This window comes from Stegostoma tigrinum, chromosome 46 (assembly GCF_030684315.1).
Source record: "Stegostoma tigrinum isolate sSteTig4 chromosome 46, sSteTig4.hap1, whole genome shotgun sequence".
In the NCBI taxonomy this organism is placed as follows: domain Eukaryota; kingdom Metazoa; phylum Chordata; class Chondrichthyes; order Orectolobiformes; family Stegostomatidae; genus Stegostoma; species Stegostoma tigrinum.
Window position 1 is genome coordinate 10,012,734 of NC_081399.1, and position 15,151 is coordinate 10,027,884.

Consider the following 15,151-nt stretch of genomic DNA (forward strand, 5'->3'; position numbering starts at 1 on the left):
CTCTTGTCGTGAACTGGAAGATGCTATTCGGATCCTCGGGTCATTCCTTAATTAGAATTAGCTGTTTCATTTTTTTGACTAACAGAAACCCCCACCCTTTTGTTTGGGGTTGGGCTGGTTTTCGCTTACGTTGGATGTGATTTCATCACAGCGCCCTGGCTCGACTTTCATTTTGGGGGTTAAGAGAGACAGGGATTTGGCCATGGGGGAATAGAGAGAGGGAGATGCAAGTTAAGGAGACGGGGAGGTGTGGAGAGAGGAAGGGAGGCAGAGAGACCAAAGAGAGACAGCCTGGAAAAGGAAGCGAGGGAATGAGCAAGAGAGCGAGAGTGAGAGAGCGAGCGAGCGAGAGAGAGAGCACCTCAGGGACAGAGAACCTTGACAAGTCAGAGGGGAAGACAGAGAGAAAGAGAGAGAGGAAGAGGGGGAAGAGTGACACACACACACACACACACACACACACACACACACACACACACAGAGTGAGAGAGGCAGAGACAAAACTTAAGGGAGAGAGCCTGAGGGGAAGACAGAGAATGTGAAGGAAGATGAGGGTGAGTAAACAGGATGTGACAGAGAGGTTAGGCAGGGAGTAACAGGGTGATGGGAGCAGGCAGAGAGGGTATGGGCAACACAGAGACAGAGAGATGGGAGGCGAGGGGGGGGAGGATTGGTTGGAGCGGAAAAGAGGCGATTGAAGTAGAGAGGGAGAAAGTGCAGAGATGGGAGAGACAGAGAGTTCAGGCAGGAGGCAGACAGTGGATGGGGGGGGGGAAGAGTGTGTACAGAGCTGGGGGGAAGAGCGAGAGAGAGACGGAGAGAGTATGTGCAGAATAGGAAGTGAAAGAGGGAGGGCGGAAGGGGGCAGACAAAACTCAGGAGACATAACAAAGTGTGGAGCTGGATGAACACAGTGTCTGCCTGTGCATCTGCAGTTCCCGTTATCTCTGATACAAAACTCAGGAGAGGGAGTCTGGTTGGGAGAGAGAATGGGATTGGGGGCACAGAGAGAGAGGAAATGTGGATGGGTAGAGAGTGTTTGATGGGGAGAGAGAGAGGGCGCAAGAGAAGCTGAGAGAGAGAGAGAGACAGAAAGAGAAAGAGAGAGTGAGTGAGGTTGAGGGGGCAAGAGAAAGGCAGATGGAAGGGAAGGTGAGGAGGGTGGAGGGAGAGAGGGTGAGAGTGAGAGTGAGAGTGAGAGAGAGAGAGAGAGAGAGAGGGTGAGAGAGAGACAGAGTAAATGAGGTCAAGGGGACAAGAGAAAGGCAGATATAAGGGAAGGTGAGAGAGCAGGTGAGGGGGGGGGGAAGGAGAGACAGAGAGAGGGGGGACAGAGGGAGAGACAGGGAGACAGAGAGGGTGAGAGACAACGACTGGGAGAAGGCTACCATAGCTGAAAGGTTGAATGGCCACTGCTGTCACGTTGGGAAGCGCTGTCGAGTATTCCCAGTACAAGTCGGTTTTATTTTGGAAGCTTGCACACAGGCATACGACAGCAAACTACATCTCTCAAACCGATCCCTGCACGCACGCGGACTCAGCAAGGTCCTGGGTTCCCCTGCAAGGGCCTGCACTCCTCTGCCCCTCCCCACGTGGTTCTGAGCCGTACCCACGGGTGACAGGCTCCTGGTCAACGGCTGGGCCTTAACCGAGTGGCTGCGGTCAGCCCAGCAGACGGTCCACCGATCGCTGCGCCTCATAGATACAGTCGTTCACCGACACTCCACAGTACGAAGCGCCGATCAGCGAGAGGGGAAGGCCATGCTGGTCGACAGCTCCGAAGATAGTATCTGCCGAGAGATGAAGACACGGATTGTCGGGAATGTGGGAAACCGGAAGAGAGATGGTCTGCCACAGGTCCAACTGCTGCAAGGCAAGATCGGACAGGCTCAGGCCCCAGCCGACCAGTAACAACATCTCGCATTGAGATAGCGCCTCGACTCGTGGCAGGCCTCACCAGGCGATTGGCACAAGCAGAGGTTTAACTCAGGGACATGTTCAGGACCGACAACCAAAAGCTCAGAAGGATTGGGGAGGGAGGAGGCTCAGACACATGGAGGCACATAGGGACTGGGGGGGAGGGGGGGGTGTGACGGGGATAGGGAGGGGGTGTAGTGAATGGAGGGGGTGACAGGGATAGGGAGGTGGTGTCGGGGCTCAAGTTTAAAGGAGGACCCCGGTACATATTGGAGTTTGCAGGAACGAGCCTGAAAAGGAGTGGATTTGTTCCCTGGGTGAAAGTTAATCCTGTCCAGTCCTGGTGAAGCTAAAGACTGAGCAGTTGCAGGAACTGCTTCTGGGTTTTCTCCCCGACCAGGAATGATAATGTCAGCCAATGCCCTTCAGCAGGGGCAGTCAGACCGATACCACCAACAGCTGGAACTCTCAGAACGGGGCCTGTTCAAAGTAAGTGTTCGGTACATCTTCATGGATTGAGACTCAGGAAGTAGATCCAGAGTTAAAACAGACAGCACAGAAACCTCACACTGAAGGGGAGGTTGTAGGAGTCCCAGAGTGTTATTACGTTAAAATCAGAGGTCTGATGAGGATGTGGAGACATCTTCACAGACCTGAAGGTGAAGAACGGAACACTGTCCGTCAATGCTCCTGCACAGATACTGTAAGGAGATAGTGTGAAGGGCACCTGATGTTGTGTTGGCAGGGTGGATAGGAATCTCGAAAGCACAGTTTCCGATCTCATCCAGACACAGACTTGAGAAAGGGGTCATGCCATTGTGTAAAACATGTCACACATCACCAAACCAGCCCTTTGAAACGGATTGCAGTCACACTCACCTAAATGTTTCGAGTGCCCCAGAGCATACTGCGGGATACAATCCTGCGAAAACAGACCAGTCGATGGGGTTAATCCAACTGACTGAGCAACCCGAGACCAGATGGTTACAACTTAGACACAAGGAGGGATGGTCATTCCATTGGGACTGTATTACAGACCCCCAAATAGCCAGCAGGTATTAGAGGAGTAGATGTGTAGAGAAAGTGCAGATCCCTGTAGGAATAATAGTGCAGTATTGGTTGGTGACTTTAATTTTCCCTGTATTGACTGGGCCACCCAGAGTGTAAAAGGCCCGGACGGGACAGAATTTGTCAAATGTGTCCAAGAAAGTTTCCTAAATCAATATGTCAATGGCCTTACTTGTGCAACACTGGATCTCCTCTTAGAAAACGAGGTTGGGTAAGTGACTGAAGTGTCAGTCAGAGAGGTTTTCGGGCCAAGTGACCATAATTCTCTTAGTTTTGACGTAGTTATGGGAAAATTCAGGACAGGTCCACAGGTTAAGATGCTAAACTGGAGCAGGGCCAATGCTGGGGCCATTTGGCAGGATCTAGCACAGGTCGATTGGGTGAGTTTGTTTCAAAGCAAAGGAACAACTGGCAAATGGGAGGCTTTTAAAACTATGATATCAAGGGTCCAGGGACAGTGTCCCCCTGTTTGGGTGAAGGGAATAGCCGGCAGATTTAGGATCCCCGGCTAACGAGGGATATTGAGATTGTGGTCAGGAAAAGAGGGCATACATTAGGTTTAAGATATCATGCTCGAGTGAATCCCTAGGATGACAATAAAAAGTTTAGATACACACCCAAGAGGGAAATCAGAAGAGCAAAAGCGGGGTATGAGATGGATCTGGCAGATACGGTTGAAGGTAATCCCAAGATTCCATGCTGTATTATTGTATGACTCTATAAAACTACGCTGTATCTAACCCCGTGCTGTCCCTGTCTGACGGTTTACTCTCCATCTAACCCCATGCTGTTCCTGCCCTGGGAGTGTGTGATGAGGGACAGTGTAGAGGGAGCTTTACTCTGTATCTAACCCTGTGCTGTCCCTGCCCTGGGAGTGTTTGATGAGGGGAGGGGGGCGCAGTGTAGAGGAAGCTTTACTCTGTATCGAGCCCCATGCTGTCCCTGTCCTGGGAATGTTAGATGGGGGACAGTGTAGAGGGAGCTTTACTCTCCATCTAACCCCATGCTGTTACTGCCCTGCGAGTGTGTGATGGGTGACAGTGTAGAGGAAGCTTTACTCTGTATGTAACCCTGCGCTGTCCCTGCCCTGGGAATGTTTGATGGGCGACAGCGTAGAGGGAGCTTTACTCTCTCAATGTAGCTTCACTGTGACCTGGAAGTGCTTGACAGGAATGATAGAGACGAAGCCTTCTCTCACCTTCTGCACTCTGATGATGGCCCTCAGGGGTGTCTGGGTGACGCCCAGGTGACTGCGCACCGTTTCTGTGGCTCGTTGCAGCAAATGGTCCTGAGGCACAGTGTCTGGATCCCCGAAGGCTTCCTGGAACCAGGAGCCGCCCATCATGACCTACAAACAACATCGGGAAGCGTTAGAGTGGGCGCAAAGGTGGTTCGTTTTCTCCTGCGAACGCAGACGCAGCGTTTGGTCTCTAACTCCTCCTGGGGTTTCTACCTGAGCCACTTCAGTCTCCTGTGTGTTCCCCTGGGGCAATTATATCATTGGCAAACGAGGGCAGTTACGCTCTCACTGACCCATTTGCCACTCCGGATGCTGGATCACTGTTGAATCCAGCCCCGTACGTACCCCCAGTATCTCCCCGCAACCCCCACCCCCACGCTCTCATTGTGTCATACCGTTAGCCTGGTGGTAGGGGGGCCCATTCGATCTTGCTGGGGGTAACTGCAGGAATCATAAACAACGCCCAAGATTTCACCGCTCTCCTGTGAGGGCACGAGATGTCCAAAGCCCTGGATGGGAGAGGGAGTCAGACAGAGAGAGAGAGAGAAAGACACAGAGGTGATTGTAATGTGGCAGAGAGTGAGGTGTAGGGAGTGTGTGGCAGAGGGAGAGGGGGAGAGAGAGAGAGAGAGAGAGAGAGCGAGAGAGAGAGAGAGCGAGAGAGAGAGAGAGAGAGAGTGAGAGAGAGAGAGAGCGAGAGAGAGAGAGAGCGAGAGCGAGAGAGAGAGAGAGAGAGCGAGAGAAAGAGAGGTAATGAGAGACGGCGTGGCTAAAAGAGTGTAGCAGAGGGAGGATTAGGCACACGGGAGAGAGAACCCAGGAAAAGAGTGCAGCAGTGACTGAGTGAGGCAGAGAGACAAACAGAGAGAGAGAGAGAGAGAGAGAGGGAGAGAGGAGGAGGGTGTGAGACAGAGAGACAGACAGAGACTGCTAGAGAGACACACAGAGAGTGACAATGACATCAAGAAATCAGAGACAGACAGACGGAGGGGTTGAGAGAGAGACAGAAAAATGGGGCAAGTGAGAGAGATAAAAATTAAGACAGAGAGAGTGAGAGACAATGATAGAGATACAGGGAGAGAGGGACTGAGGGATACAGACAGAGCCATACACAGAGAGAGAGGGGAGGAGGAACTGAGTGCACAGAGACAGTGAGACAGAGAGAGAAAGGGGCACACAGAGAGCGAGAAAGAGAGTCATCAAGAGAGAGCAAGGCACAGAGAAAGAGAAGTGGCGAGAGACAGACTGTGGGAAAGAGAGAAAGTGCGTCAAACTCAGCAAGGGACAGTCTTACTGAGGGAGAGTGAGGATGCAGGGCACAAACGGTGGGAAATGGAGCTCAAGTGAGAAAAACTCAGCAGCTGAGTGACGCGTGACCGAGAGAAACTCACTGTAACTGGCAGGATCGAACCATCATACTCCAGGTTGACCACAGTGACAGACACACTGTCGATCTCACGCAGGCTGTCACACAGCGTGACCCAGGACTGGGGGAGGATTCTGTTCAGCACTGAAGGCAGAGAAGGGTCAGATGTAAAAGGCCATTCAGTCAATCCCTGCGAAAAGGTGAAAGACCATGCCAATCACTGGCATACAAACCTTTTGCTGGTACCGAGGAAAAAATGTGATCTGCGTTCATCGTCCCTCCATCAAGATGGACCTAAAATACAGAACAAAATACTTCAGAGATTGGAAGCAGAGACAGAGAGTGACAGGGACAGAGACTTAACACGTACTTATCCCGATATACCATATAACACTGGGGAGGGAGTTACAGACTGGAATCTAACGGAGGGGTTCAGGGTGGGTTATATATAGAATAACAGATACCCCGGGAGGGAGTTACAGACTGGAATCTAACCGCGGGGTTCAGGGTGGGTTATATACAGAATAACAGATACCCCGGGAGGGAGTTACAGACTGGAATCTAACCGAGGGGTTCAGGGTGGGTTATATACAGAATAACAGATACCCCGGGAGGGAGTTACAGACTGGAATCTAACCGAGGGGTTCAGGGTGCGTTATATACAGAATAACAGATACCCCGGGAGGGAGTTACAGACTGGAATCTAACCGCGGGGTTCAGGGTGGGTTATATACAGAATAACAGATACCCCGGGAGGGAGTTACAGACTGGAATCTAATCGAGGGGTTCAGGGTGTGTTATATACAGAATAACAGATACCCCGGGAGGGAGTTACAGACTGGAATCTAATCAAGGGGTTCAGGGTGGGTGATATACAGAATAACAGATACCCCGGGGAGGGAGTTACAGACTGGAATTTAACCGCGGGGTTCAGGGTGGGTTATATACAGAATAACAGATACCCCGGGAGGGAGTTACAGACTGAATCTAATCGAGTGGTTCAGGGTGGGTTATATACAGAATAACAGATACCCCGGGAGGGAGTTACAGACTGGAATCTAACCGAGGGGTTCAGGGTGTGTTATATACAGAATAACAGATACCCCGGGAGGGAGTTACAGACTGGAATCTAACCGAGGGGTTCAGGGTGGGTTACGTATAGAATAACAGATACCCCGAGAGGGAGTTACACACTGGAATTTAACCGCGGGGTTCAGGGTGGGTTATATACAGAATAACAGATACCCCGGGAGGGAGTTACAGACTGGAATCTAATCGAGGGGTTCAGGGTGGGTTATATACAGAATAACAGATACCCCGGGAGGGAGTTACAGACTGAATCTAATCGAGTGGTTCAGGGTGGGTTATATACAGAATAACAGATACCCCGCGAGGGAGTTACAGACTGAATCTAATCGAGTGGTTCAGGGTGGGTTATATACAGAATAACAGATACCCCGCGAGGGAGTTACAGACTGGAATCTAACCGAGGGGTTCAGGGTGGGTTATGTATAGAATAACAGATACCCCGGGAGGGAGTTACAGACTGAATCTAATCGAGGGGTTCAGGGTGGGTTATATACAGAATAACAGATACCCCGGGAGGGAGTTACAGACTGAATCTAATCGAGTGGTTCAGGGTGGGTTATATACAGAATAACAGATACCCCGCGAGGGAGTTACAGACTGGAATCTAACCGAGGGGTTCAGGGTGGGTTATGTATAGAATAACAGATACCCCGGGAGGGAGTTACAGACTGGAATCTAACCGAGGGGTTCAGGGTGGGTTATGTATAGAATAACAGATACCCCGGGAGGGAGTTACAGACTGGAATCTAATCAAGGGGTTCACATACAGAATAACACATACCTGGGATTCACAGACTAGAATCTTATCCAGCAGTTTGTGGGTAGTTTATGTGTAGAATAACAGATACCCAGAAGCTGGTTCCAGTCTGGAAATTAATCAAGGGGTCTGGGTGTTCTTTATATAGTATAACACGTACTCACACAGTGTGTGTGACAGAGAGGAATCTAATTGATGGGTTCAGGATGGTTTATATTTGCAATAAGAGACACAGCAGAGTGAATTACAGACTGGAATCTAATTGAGGGGTTGGGCTGGGCAACATAGAATCATGGAATCCCTACAGTGGGGAAACCAGCCATTCGGCCCATCAATTTCACCCAAAGAGCATCCCACACAGGCGCCCGTGTATATTTTTAAACCCTTCACCTCCCAGGCTCCATCAGGCGTCTGTTGAACTGAGTTGACAGGTGTATCCCGGTGAATTTCCACACCGCGCCTCTGCAATTCCTGTTCCATTGCTTCTGGTAGGGACTTCATGCCTTTCCTCAGTGTCCACTGCGCCCAGTTTTCGGCCTGTGCCCGGCTCACTAACTCCGAGGTGAAGCGGGGATCTTTGCTGCCTGGGGTGGGGCGGGGGGGGGGGGGGGGGGGTGGGTTGGTAACAATAGAAATTAGGCTGCTCTGCAACTCTCCCCGCTACCGTCCCCACCCACCGGAAAATCTCACAGGAGAATGAGCAGACAGATGATAAGATATGGCCTTGGTAGGGTGGGGACGAATCAGTCAGACTGCGAACGGGGAGATGAGTGTGGCAGGATGTGGATGGGAAGGGTGGCAGTGAATGGTGAAGAGGGGTTATGAGTGGGAGGGGGAGACAGAGAGACTGTGTCGGGGGAAGAGGTAAAGAAGGACTGGGTGGGAGAGGGGAGGAGTAGAGAGAGAGAGAGAGAGAGACTGGGAGGGGGTGAGGGAGAGACTGGGAGGGGGTGGGGGAGAGACTGGGAGGGGGTGGGGGAGAGACTGGGAACGGATACAGAGACTGCGGGGTAGAGAGACTGGGAGGGGACGGGACAGGGAAGAGACTGGGAGGGGGTGGGGGAGAGACTGGGAGGGGGTGGGGGAGAGACTGGGAGGGGGTGGGGGAAGAGACTGGGAACGGATACAGAGACTGCGGGGTAGAGAGACTGGGAGGGGACGGGACAGGGAAGAGACTGGGAGGGGAGGGGACGGGAGGGGACGGGACGGGGAAGAGACTGGGAGGGGAGGGGACGGGGAAGAGAAAGAGACTGGGAGGGGACGGGAAAGAGACTGGGAGGGGACGGGAAAGAGACTGGGAGGGGACGGGAAAGAGACTGGGAGGGGACGGGACGGGGAAGAGACTGGGAGGGGACGGGACGGGGAAGAGACTGGGAGGGGACGGGGAAGAGAGATGGGTGGTGGGGGGGAGAGACTGGGAGGGAGTTTGGGGAGGAACATTGGGAGGGAAGAGTCTGGGAGTGGAGGAGACACGGGGGGGTGGGGAGTCTGGGGTGGTAGAGACTAGGAGGTGGGGAGAGAGACTGAGAAGGAAGGTGGGGGGAAGAGAGAGAAAGAGAGAGAGAGACTGGGAAGAGAGAGTGGTGGGGGGGGGGGGAGGAGGGGTGAGAGAGGCCAAGAGGGGTTGGGGGACAGTGGGACTGGGAGGGAAGGACTGGAAGAGAGGGGGAACAAAGGATTGGCAGGGAGATGGGAGAGAGAGATACTGAGGTAGGGGGAGTAGAGAAACTGAGAAAACAAGACTGACAGGGTGGGAGGGAGGGGGAGAATGAGGGTGGAAAGGAGGGGGGAAGGGAGAGAAAGAGAGACTGGGATGGAGTGGGAGAGAGGGGATGAGAGGGAGGGGGAGACAGAGACACTGAGTGGGAGTGACAGAGAGAGAGAGAGAGAGAGAGAGAGAGATGGCAGTCGGGAGACAGAGCATGGGCGGGGTAGTGGGAGGTTTAATGGAGGGGGCAGCTGGGTGGAGAGTTTAGAGAGCGGGCCTCCTGAGAGAAACTGAGGATGTTAGAGGCACACCTGGGAAGGGAGGGGATAGAGGGGCCTGTTGGGAACTGGGAGGAAAGAGAGAGATTCTGGGGCGGAGGGAGGTGGACTGGGGGAAAGAGATTGGCGAGACTAGGGAAGTGAGATTTGTGGAGGAACGGGGGATTGCAGGGGAGTGTGTGAGAGAGGGAGAGAGTGACAGGCAATAGAAGATGTAGCTCACTGACTTCCTCCTCCTCCTCCTCCTGCAATCATCCCGATCAGCACAGATCCAAACTTCCTCTCGGCCTCAAACAGAGTGGGAAAGCAGGACCGCACACTGAGCTTTCGGCTGTTCCCAGCAAAGATCCCACGGCACAGACCGTCAATAGCAATCTCAGCTAGCTGTGGGGGAGAAAACATTGGACAACATTGTTCAAAATAAATCCAGCTGCCTGTTTGTAGCCTGGGGAGATCATCTGAAGGCACAAACTGAAACATTTAACTGCTGTTGCAGAGATGCGATTAAAGCATGGTCAAGATTGGAAACTGAACAGTCGGAGATGTTTCTCATTCATGTTAGTTCGGAGAGAGAGGAGGAGAAACCTCCTTCCTCAGAGAGTTGTTGGGATTTGGAATGCATCATAGGAGGTGTCAGAAGAGAGTTGAATAGATATTTGAAAGGGATAGATTGTAGAGGGCTACAGAGATGGGGGCTGGAGAGTGGGGCTAGCTGGGTAGCCCTTTCAGGAAATGGTATAGACTCGATGGGTTGAACGGCCTCTGTCTGTATTGTACAGTTCAATGATAGAAATGACAGGCAGATGGAAAAAAACAGAGAACATGAAAAAAGGAAGAGAAGTAACGCTGTTAATAAACAACGATGTTACTAATTTACAGATTCGTACAGCTCGGAAACAGGCCCTTCAGCCCAACCAGACCGTGCTGACCACAATCCCAAACTAAACTAGTCCCACCTGCCTGCTCCCGGCCCGTATCCCTCCAAACCTTTCCCACCCTTGTATTTATCCAAATGTCCTTTAACCATTGTAACTGTGCCCACATAGCCTACTTCCTCTGGAATTTCATTCCATTCACAAACCACCCTTTGTGTAAAAAATACTCCCCCTCGGCATCTTTATAAAACTTTCTCCGCTCATTTAAAAATGCTCCCGAGTCTTGAAATACCCCACCCTGGGGAAAATGCACCTGCTATTCACCTTATCTATACTCTTCATAGTTTTATAAACCTCTGTAAGGTCATTCCTCACCCTCCTACGCTCCAGTGAAAAAAGTCCCAGCCTCTCCTGAAAACTCAAACCCTCCATTCCCGGCAACATCCTGGTAAATCTCTTCCGAGCCCTCTCCAGTTTAATAACATCCTTCCCGTAACTGGGCGACCAGAACTGGGCACAGCGCTCCAGGAGAGGCCTCACCAACGTCCCTGTACAACCTCAACATGACGTCCCCAACTCCTACACTCAAAGCTCTGAGCAGTGAAGGCTAGTGTGCTAAACGCCTTCTTAAACCCCTGTCTACAATGTGACACAAACTTCAAAGAATTATGTACCTACACCCCTCGGTCTCTCTGTTCTACACCATGACCCAAGGCTCCCCCATTAATTGTATCAGTCCTGCCCTTGTTGGTTTTATCAAAAAAAAATCCCTCACATTTATTCAAATTAAACTCCATCTGCCACTCCTCAGCCCATTGACCCAACTGATCAAGATCCCTCTGTAACCTTAGATAACCTTCTTCTCTGTCCAATATACCACCAACCAAACTCTGGCAATAGAGAATCTTAGGTTGAAGGATCAAGATACGATGCAGCTAAGAAACGACAGCAAACATTGGAGGGTCGGTTACAGGCCATCAAATACTGGCATCAATGTGTGACAGGGTATAAATCAGGAAATTAGGAATGCATGTAGCATGGATTATACAATAATAATGGGTGACTTCAATTCTGAAATAGACTGGGTTCACCCAGCCAACGCTGACGCAACACAATCTTGAGGAGTCGACTGGGATCGAACTATTTTAGACTTGCGTGTCGTGACAAAGAGCTATTTAATGGCCTTTGTGCAGAAGGGCCATTAGGAAATAGTGATCATAATGTGGAGGAATTTTACATTTAACTTTCATGACATTAAGAAAGCTGCAACACAAGGGGACTTGGTTGGGGGGGGGGGGGGGGATTTGTGTGAAAGCCAGCACGCAGGGTGCAGCAGGGAATCAGGAAGGCTCATGCTGGCTCCTTATTTCAAGGGGGTCGGAGTATAGCAGTAGATGCAACTGTACAAGGTGCTGGTGAGACCACATCTGGAGCACGGTGAACAGTTTGTGTCCCTTATTTAAGGAAAGCTATTATTTCATTGGAGGCAGTTCAGAGAAGGTATGGAGGGACTGTCTTATGAGCAAAGAAAGGCTAAACAGGTTGGGGTTCTACTTACTGGAGTTTAGAAGAATGAGAGGTGATCTCATTGTAACATACAGGATTGTTAAGGGGCTTGATAGGGTCAATATTGAGAGGATGGCCCCGCCCCCCCCGCCCATGGGAGGGCATCGTCTCAGAGTAAAGGGGCACCTATTTAAGACTCACACAAGGAGGAATTTCTTCTCTCAGAGGGTTTAGTTTTGGAACTCCTCGTCACAGAGAGCTGTGGGGGCACAGACCTCCTTCTTCATTCACGGGATGAAGGCTTCGCTGGCTGCGCAGCGTTTATTGCCCACCCCTAATTGCCCAGAGGGCAGTTCGGAGTCAACCACATTGCTGTGGGTCTGGAGTCACATGTAGGCCAGACCAGGTAAGGATGGCAGTTTCCTTCCCTAAGGGGCATTGATGAACCAGCTGGGATTTTCCTGACAATCAGCAATGGTTTCATGGTCATCATTGGACTGTTAATTCCAGATATTTATTGAGTTCAAATTCCGTGCCCTTGGCAGGATTCGAACCTGGGTCCCCAGAACATTACCTGGGTCTCTGGATTAACAGCCCAGTGATAATACCACTAGGCCATCACCTGCCCTTGTGTATAGTCTGTGTGCACACTTAAGACTGAGTCAGATAGATTCTTGGATAACAAGGTGTGGAGCTGGATGAACACAGCAGGCCCAGCAGCATCAGAGGGGCAGAAAGGCTGACGTTTCGGGCCTAGACCCTGGTGTTCATCCAGCTCCACACCGTGTTATCTCAGATTCTCCAGCATCTGTAGTTCCTGCTGTCTCAGACAGATTCAGTAAGAGAATCAAGGTTATAAGGAAAGGTCAGGAAAGTGGATGTAAGGAATGTAGGATCAGCCACAATTTCAGTGAACGGTGCAGAAAGCTTGAGGGGCAGAATGGCCTGCTCCTGTTCCTATTCCCCACAGGCTTGTGACTAAAGTTTTGTTCAGTACACCAAAGGAAGGATGTGCTGGCACTGGGAAGGGGGTGCAGAAGAGATTCACCAGGGTGCTGCCGGAGATGAAGCGTTTCTGCGATGATCAGAGGCTGCAGTTACGTTCCTGTAAGCAGTGAGGGTTAAGGAAGGATCTGATTGAGATGTGGCAAGTTACGAGAGCCACGAGCATAGGTGTATGAGGGTGGATAGGGAGAAACTGTTCACCTTGTTCCAGACATCCATAACCAGGGGGTCAGTTTTAAGTCAAGGAGCAGGAGATTTAAGGGGCAATTTGAAGAAAGGCATTATAGCAATGTAGCCAACACTTAACTGCCCCTGGCCGATTGGGGATGGATGATAGCCAGTGACACCCACATTCCCGTGAATGACGCGAAAGGAAATAAAAAGAAACATCCAGAGGGTTGCAGGGGCTGGAATTCACTGCCTAAAGGGAGGGAGAGACAGGAACCCTCAAAACTCATTTCAGAAGTATTTAGATGAGGGCTTGGATCATCATTGTGTTTGAGACTACTGTTCAAGAGCTGGAAATGGGATTAGAGTAGATAGGCGCGGTATGAATTTCACGGACACGAAAGCCCGTAAGTCCTCCTTCAGTGCTGTAGAAATTCTCAGGTCTAATGTTTGTGGGTGTATGTATGTAGTGTTTAATATGTGGCGTGTGTGTGTTGAGTGTGCACGTGTGTGTTGAGTGTACATATCTGCACTGAGTGCAGATTTGTTTTGAGTGTGTGTGCATTAAGTGTGCGCGCTGGCGTAAAGTGTGAGAGTTTTGAGTGTGTGTATTCAGCATGCGTGTTTTCAGAACGTGCGTGTACAATGCATGTGTGCGTGCACAGTGCATGCGCACGTGTTGCGTGTGCGTGTTTAGCATGTTCATGTGCATTCAGTGTGTGTGAGCGTGTATATGGAGTGGGTGTGTGCGTGAGTGTGTATATGGAGTGTGTGTGTGCGCGTGAGTGTGTATATGCAGTATGTGAGTGCGCGTGAGTGTGTATATGCAGTGTGTGTGTGCGCGTGAGTGTGTATATGCAGTGTGTGTGTGCGTGAGAGTGTATATGGAGTGTGTGTGCGTGAGAGTGTATATGGAGTGTGTGTGTGCGCGCGTATACAGTGAACGCCTATAAAGTGTGTGCTGAAGTGTACAGCTGTAAAGTGTGTGTGTGTGCGTGAGTGTGTATATGGAGTGTGCGTGTGCGCGTGAGTGTGTATATGCAGTGTGTGAGTGCGCGTGAGTGTGTATATGCAGTGTGTGTGTGCGCGTGAGTGTGTATATGCAGTGTGTGTGCGTGAGAGTGTATATGGAGTGTGTGTGCGTGAGAGTGTATATGGAGTGTGTGTGTGCGCGCGTATACAGTGAACGCCTATAAAGTGTGTGCTGAAGTGTACAGCTGTAAAGTGTGTGTGTGTGCGTGGTGTGTGCGTGTGCGTGCGCGACCACTGTCATCACTCCCAGTCTAGCTCCTCACCTCCTTTCCAAACCTGCGAGCTGCAAAACTGTGAACACTTTCATCGTAATCTTCTCCTCGTCTGACAAACGGTTCCCGGACCAAGCTCCTGATGATGGGCTGGGTGAACGGAGGGCAGGTGACAAAAGCAGATCTGTCAATTTCAACACAAGATCAGAAACTCTCCACGATTGAGAATACGAACAGCAAGTAGGTGAGGAGAGAGAAAGTGAGATATCACCAGCTCTCACTGTCCAACCAATCACCATCTCTCATCGCCCAGCCCATCACTAGCTTTAAAATGGCATCATTGTCCAGACTTGAAAAAGCCAGTTGTTACAAAAAAAAGATGCCTGTCCCTCGAATCGCTCAGCGTTGCTGCTGTGGGCAGTTCCACGAGGGTGGGCAACAGAAGCAGAAACTGTGAGCAACAAGAGGAATATCTGTCTGAGGGGATAGATCCGGAGGCATCACAAAGTCAGCGCGATGAAAATCAGGCTGATTTAAAACCCGAAACAGACCAGGCTGAAGGGGGTCAACGGGTGTATTAATTTGATTTATTATTGTCGCGTGTACCTGTGGACAGTGAAAAGTTTTGTTCTGCGGGCAGTACAGGCAGATCATACCACATACAAAGGGTGGTAGAACAGAGAGAGGAGTACAGAGTCACGGCTTCAGGGAAGGCGCAGAAGGAGCCAGATCAGCGCTAGATTTGAAATTTGAGAGGTCCATGCAGAAAGTCTAATAACAGCGAGGAAGAAGCTGTTCTACAATTTGTTGGTGCCTGTGCTTAAGCTTTTGTATCCTCTGCTGGACGCAAGAGATTGTAACCAGGGGTGTGAGGGGTCTTTGATGATGTTGGCTGCCTTCCTGAGGCAGTGGGAAGAGTAGATGGGAGGG

General features: G+C 50.8%; 1 protein-coding gene across 5 annotated transcripts in view; it reads right to left on the reverse strand.

The window, feature by feature from the left end:
* Positions 1-1,455: 1,455 nt before the first annotated feature.
* Positions 1,456-15,151, reverse strand: part of ppox (protoporphyrinogen oxidase) — a 34,998-nt gene continuing 21,302 nt past the window's right edge. For 4 of the 5 annotated variants that reach the window (XM_059642856.1, XM_059642858.1, XM_059642859.1 and 1 more), the window contains exons 5-13: positions 14,273-14,405; positions 9,651-9,807; positions 7,828-8,021; positions 5,825-5,885; positions 5,617-5,735; positions 4,621-4,734; positions 4,184-4,333; positions 2,797-2,839; positions 1,456-1,790 (exon numbers count right to left, since the gene is read on the reverse strand). In XM_059642856.1, coding sequence (XP_059498839.1) covers positions 1,663-1,790; positions 2,797-2,839; positions 4,184-4,333; positions 4,621-4,734; positions 5,617-5,735; positions 5,825-5,885; positions 7,828-8,021; positions 9,651-9,807; positions 14,273-14,405 — 1,099 coding nt within the window. In that variant the 3' untranslated portion in view covers positions 1,456-1,662. Of the gene's footprint in view, positions 1,791-2,796; positions 2,840-2,918; positions 3,011-4,183; positions 4,334-4,620; positions 4,735-5,616; positions 5,736-5,824; positions 5,886-7,827; positions 8,022-9,650; positions 9,808-14,272; positions 14,406-15,151 lie in introns of those variants that run through there. The other variant, XM_059642860.1, reaches the window with a different exon arrangement.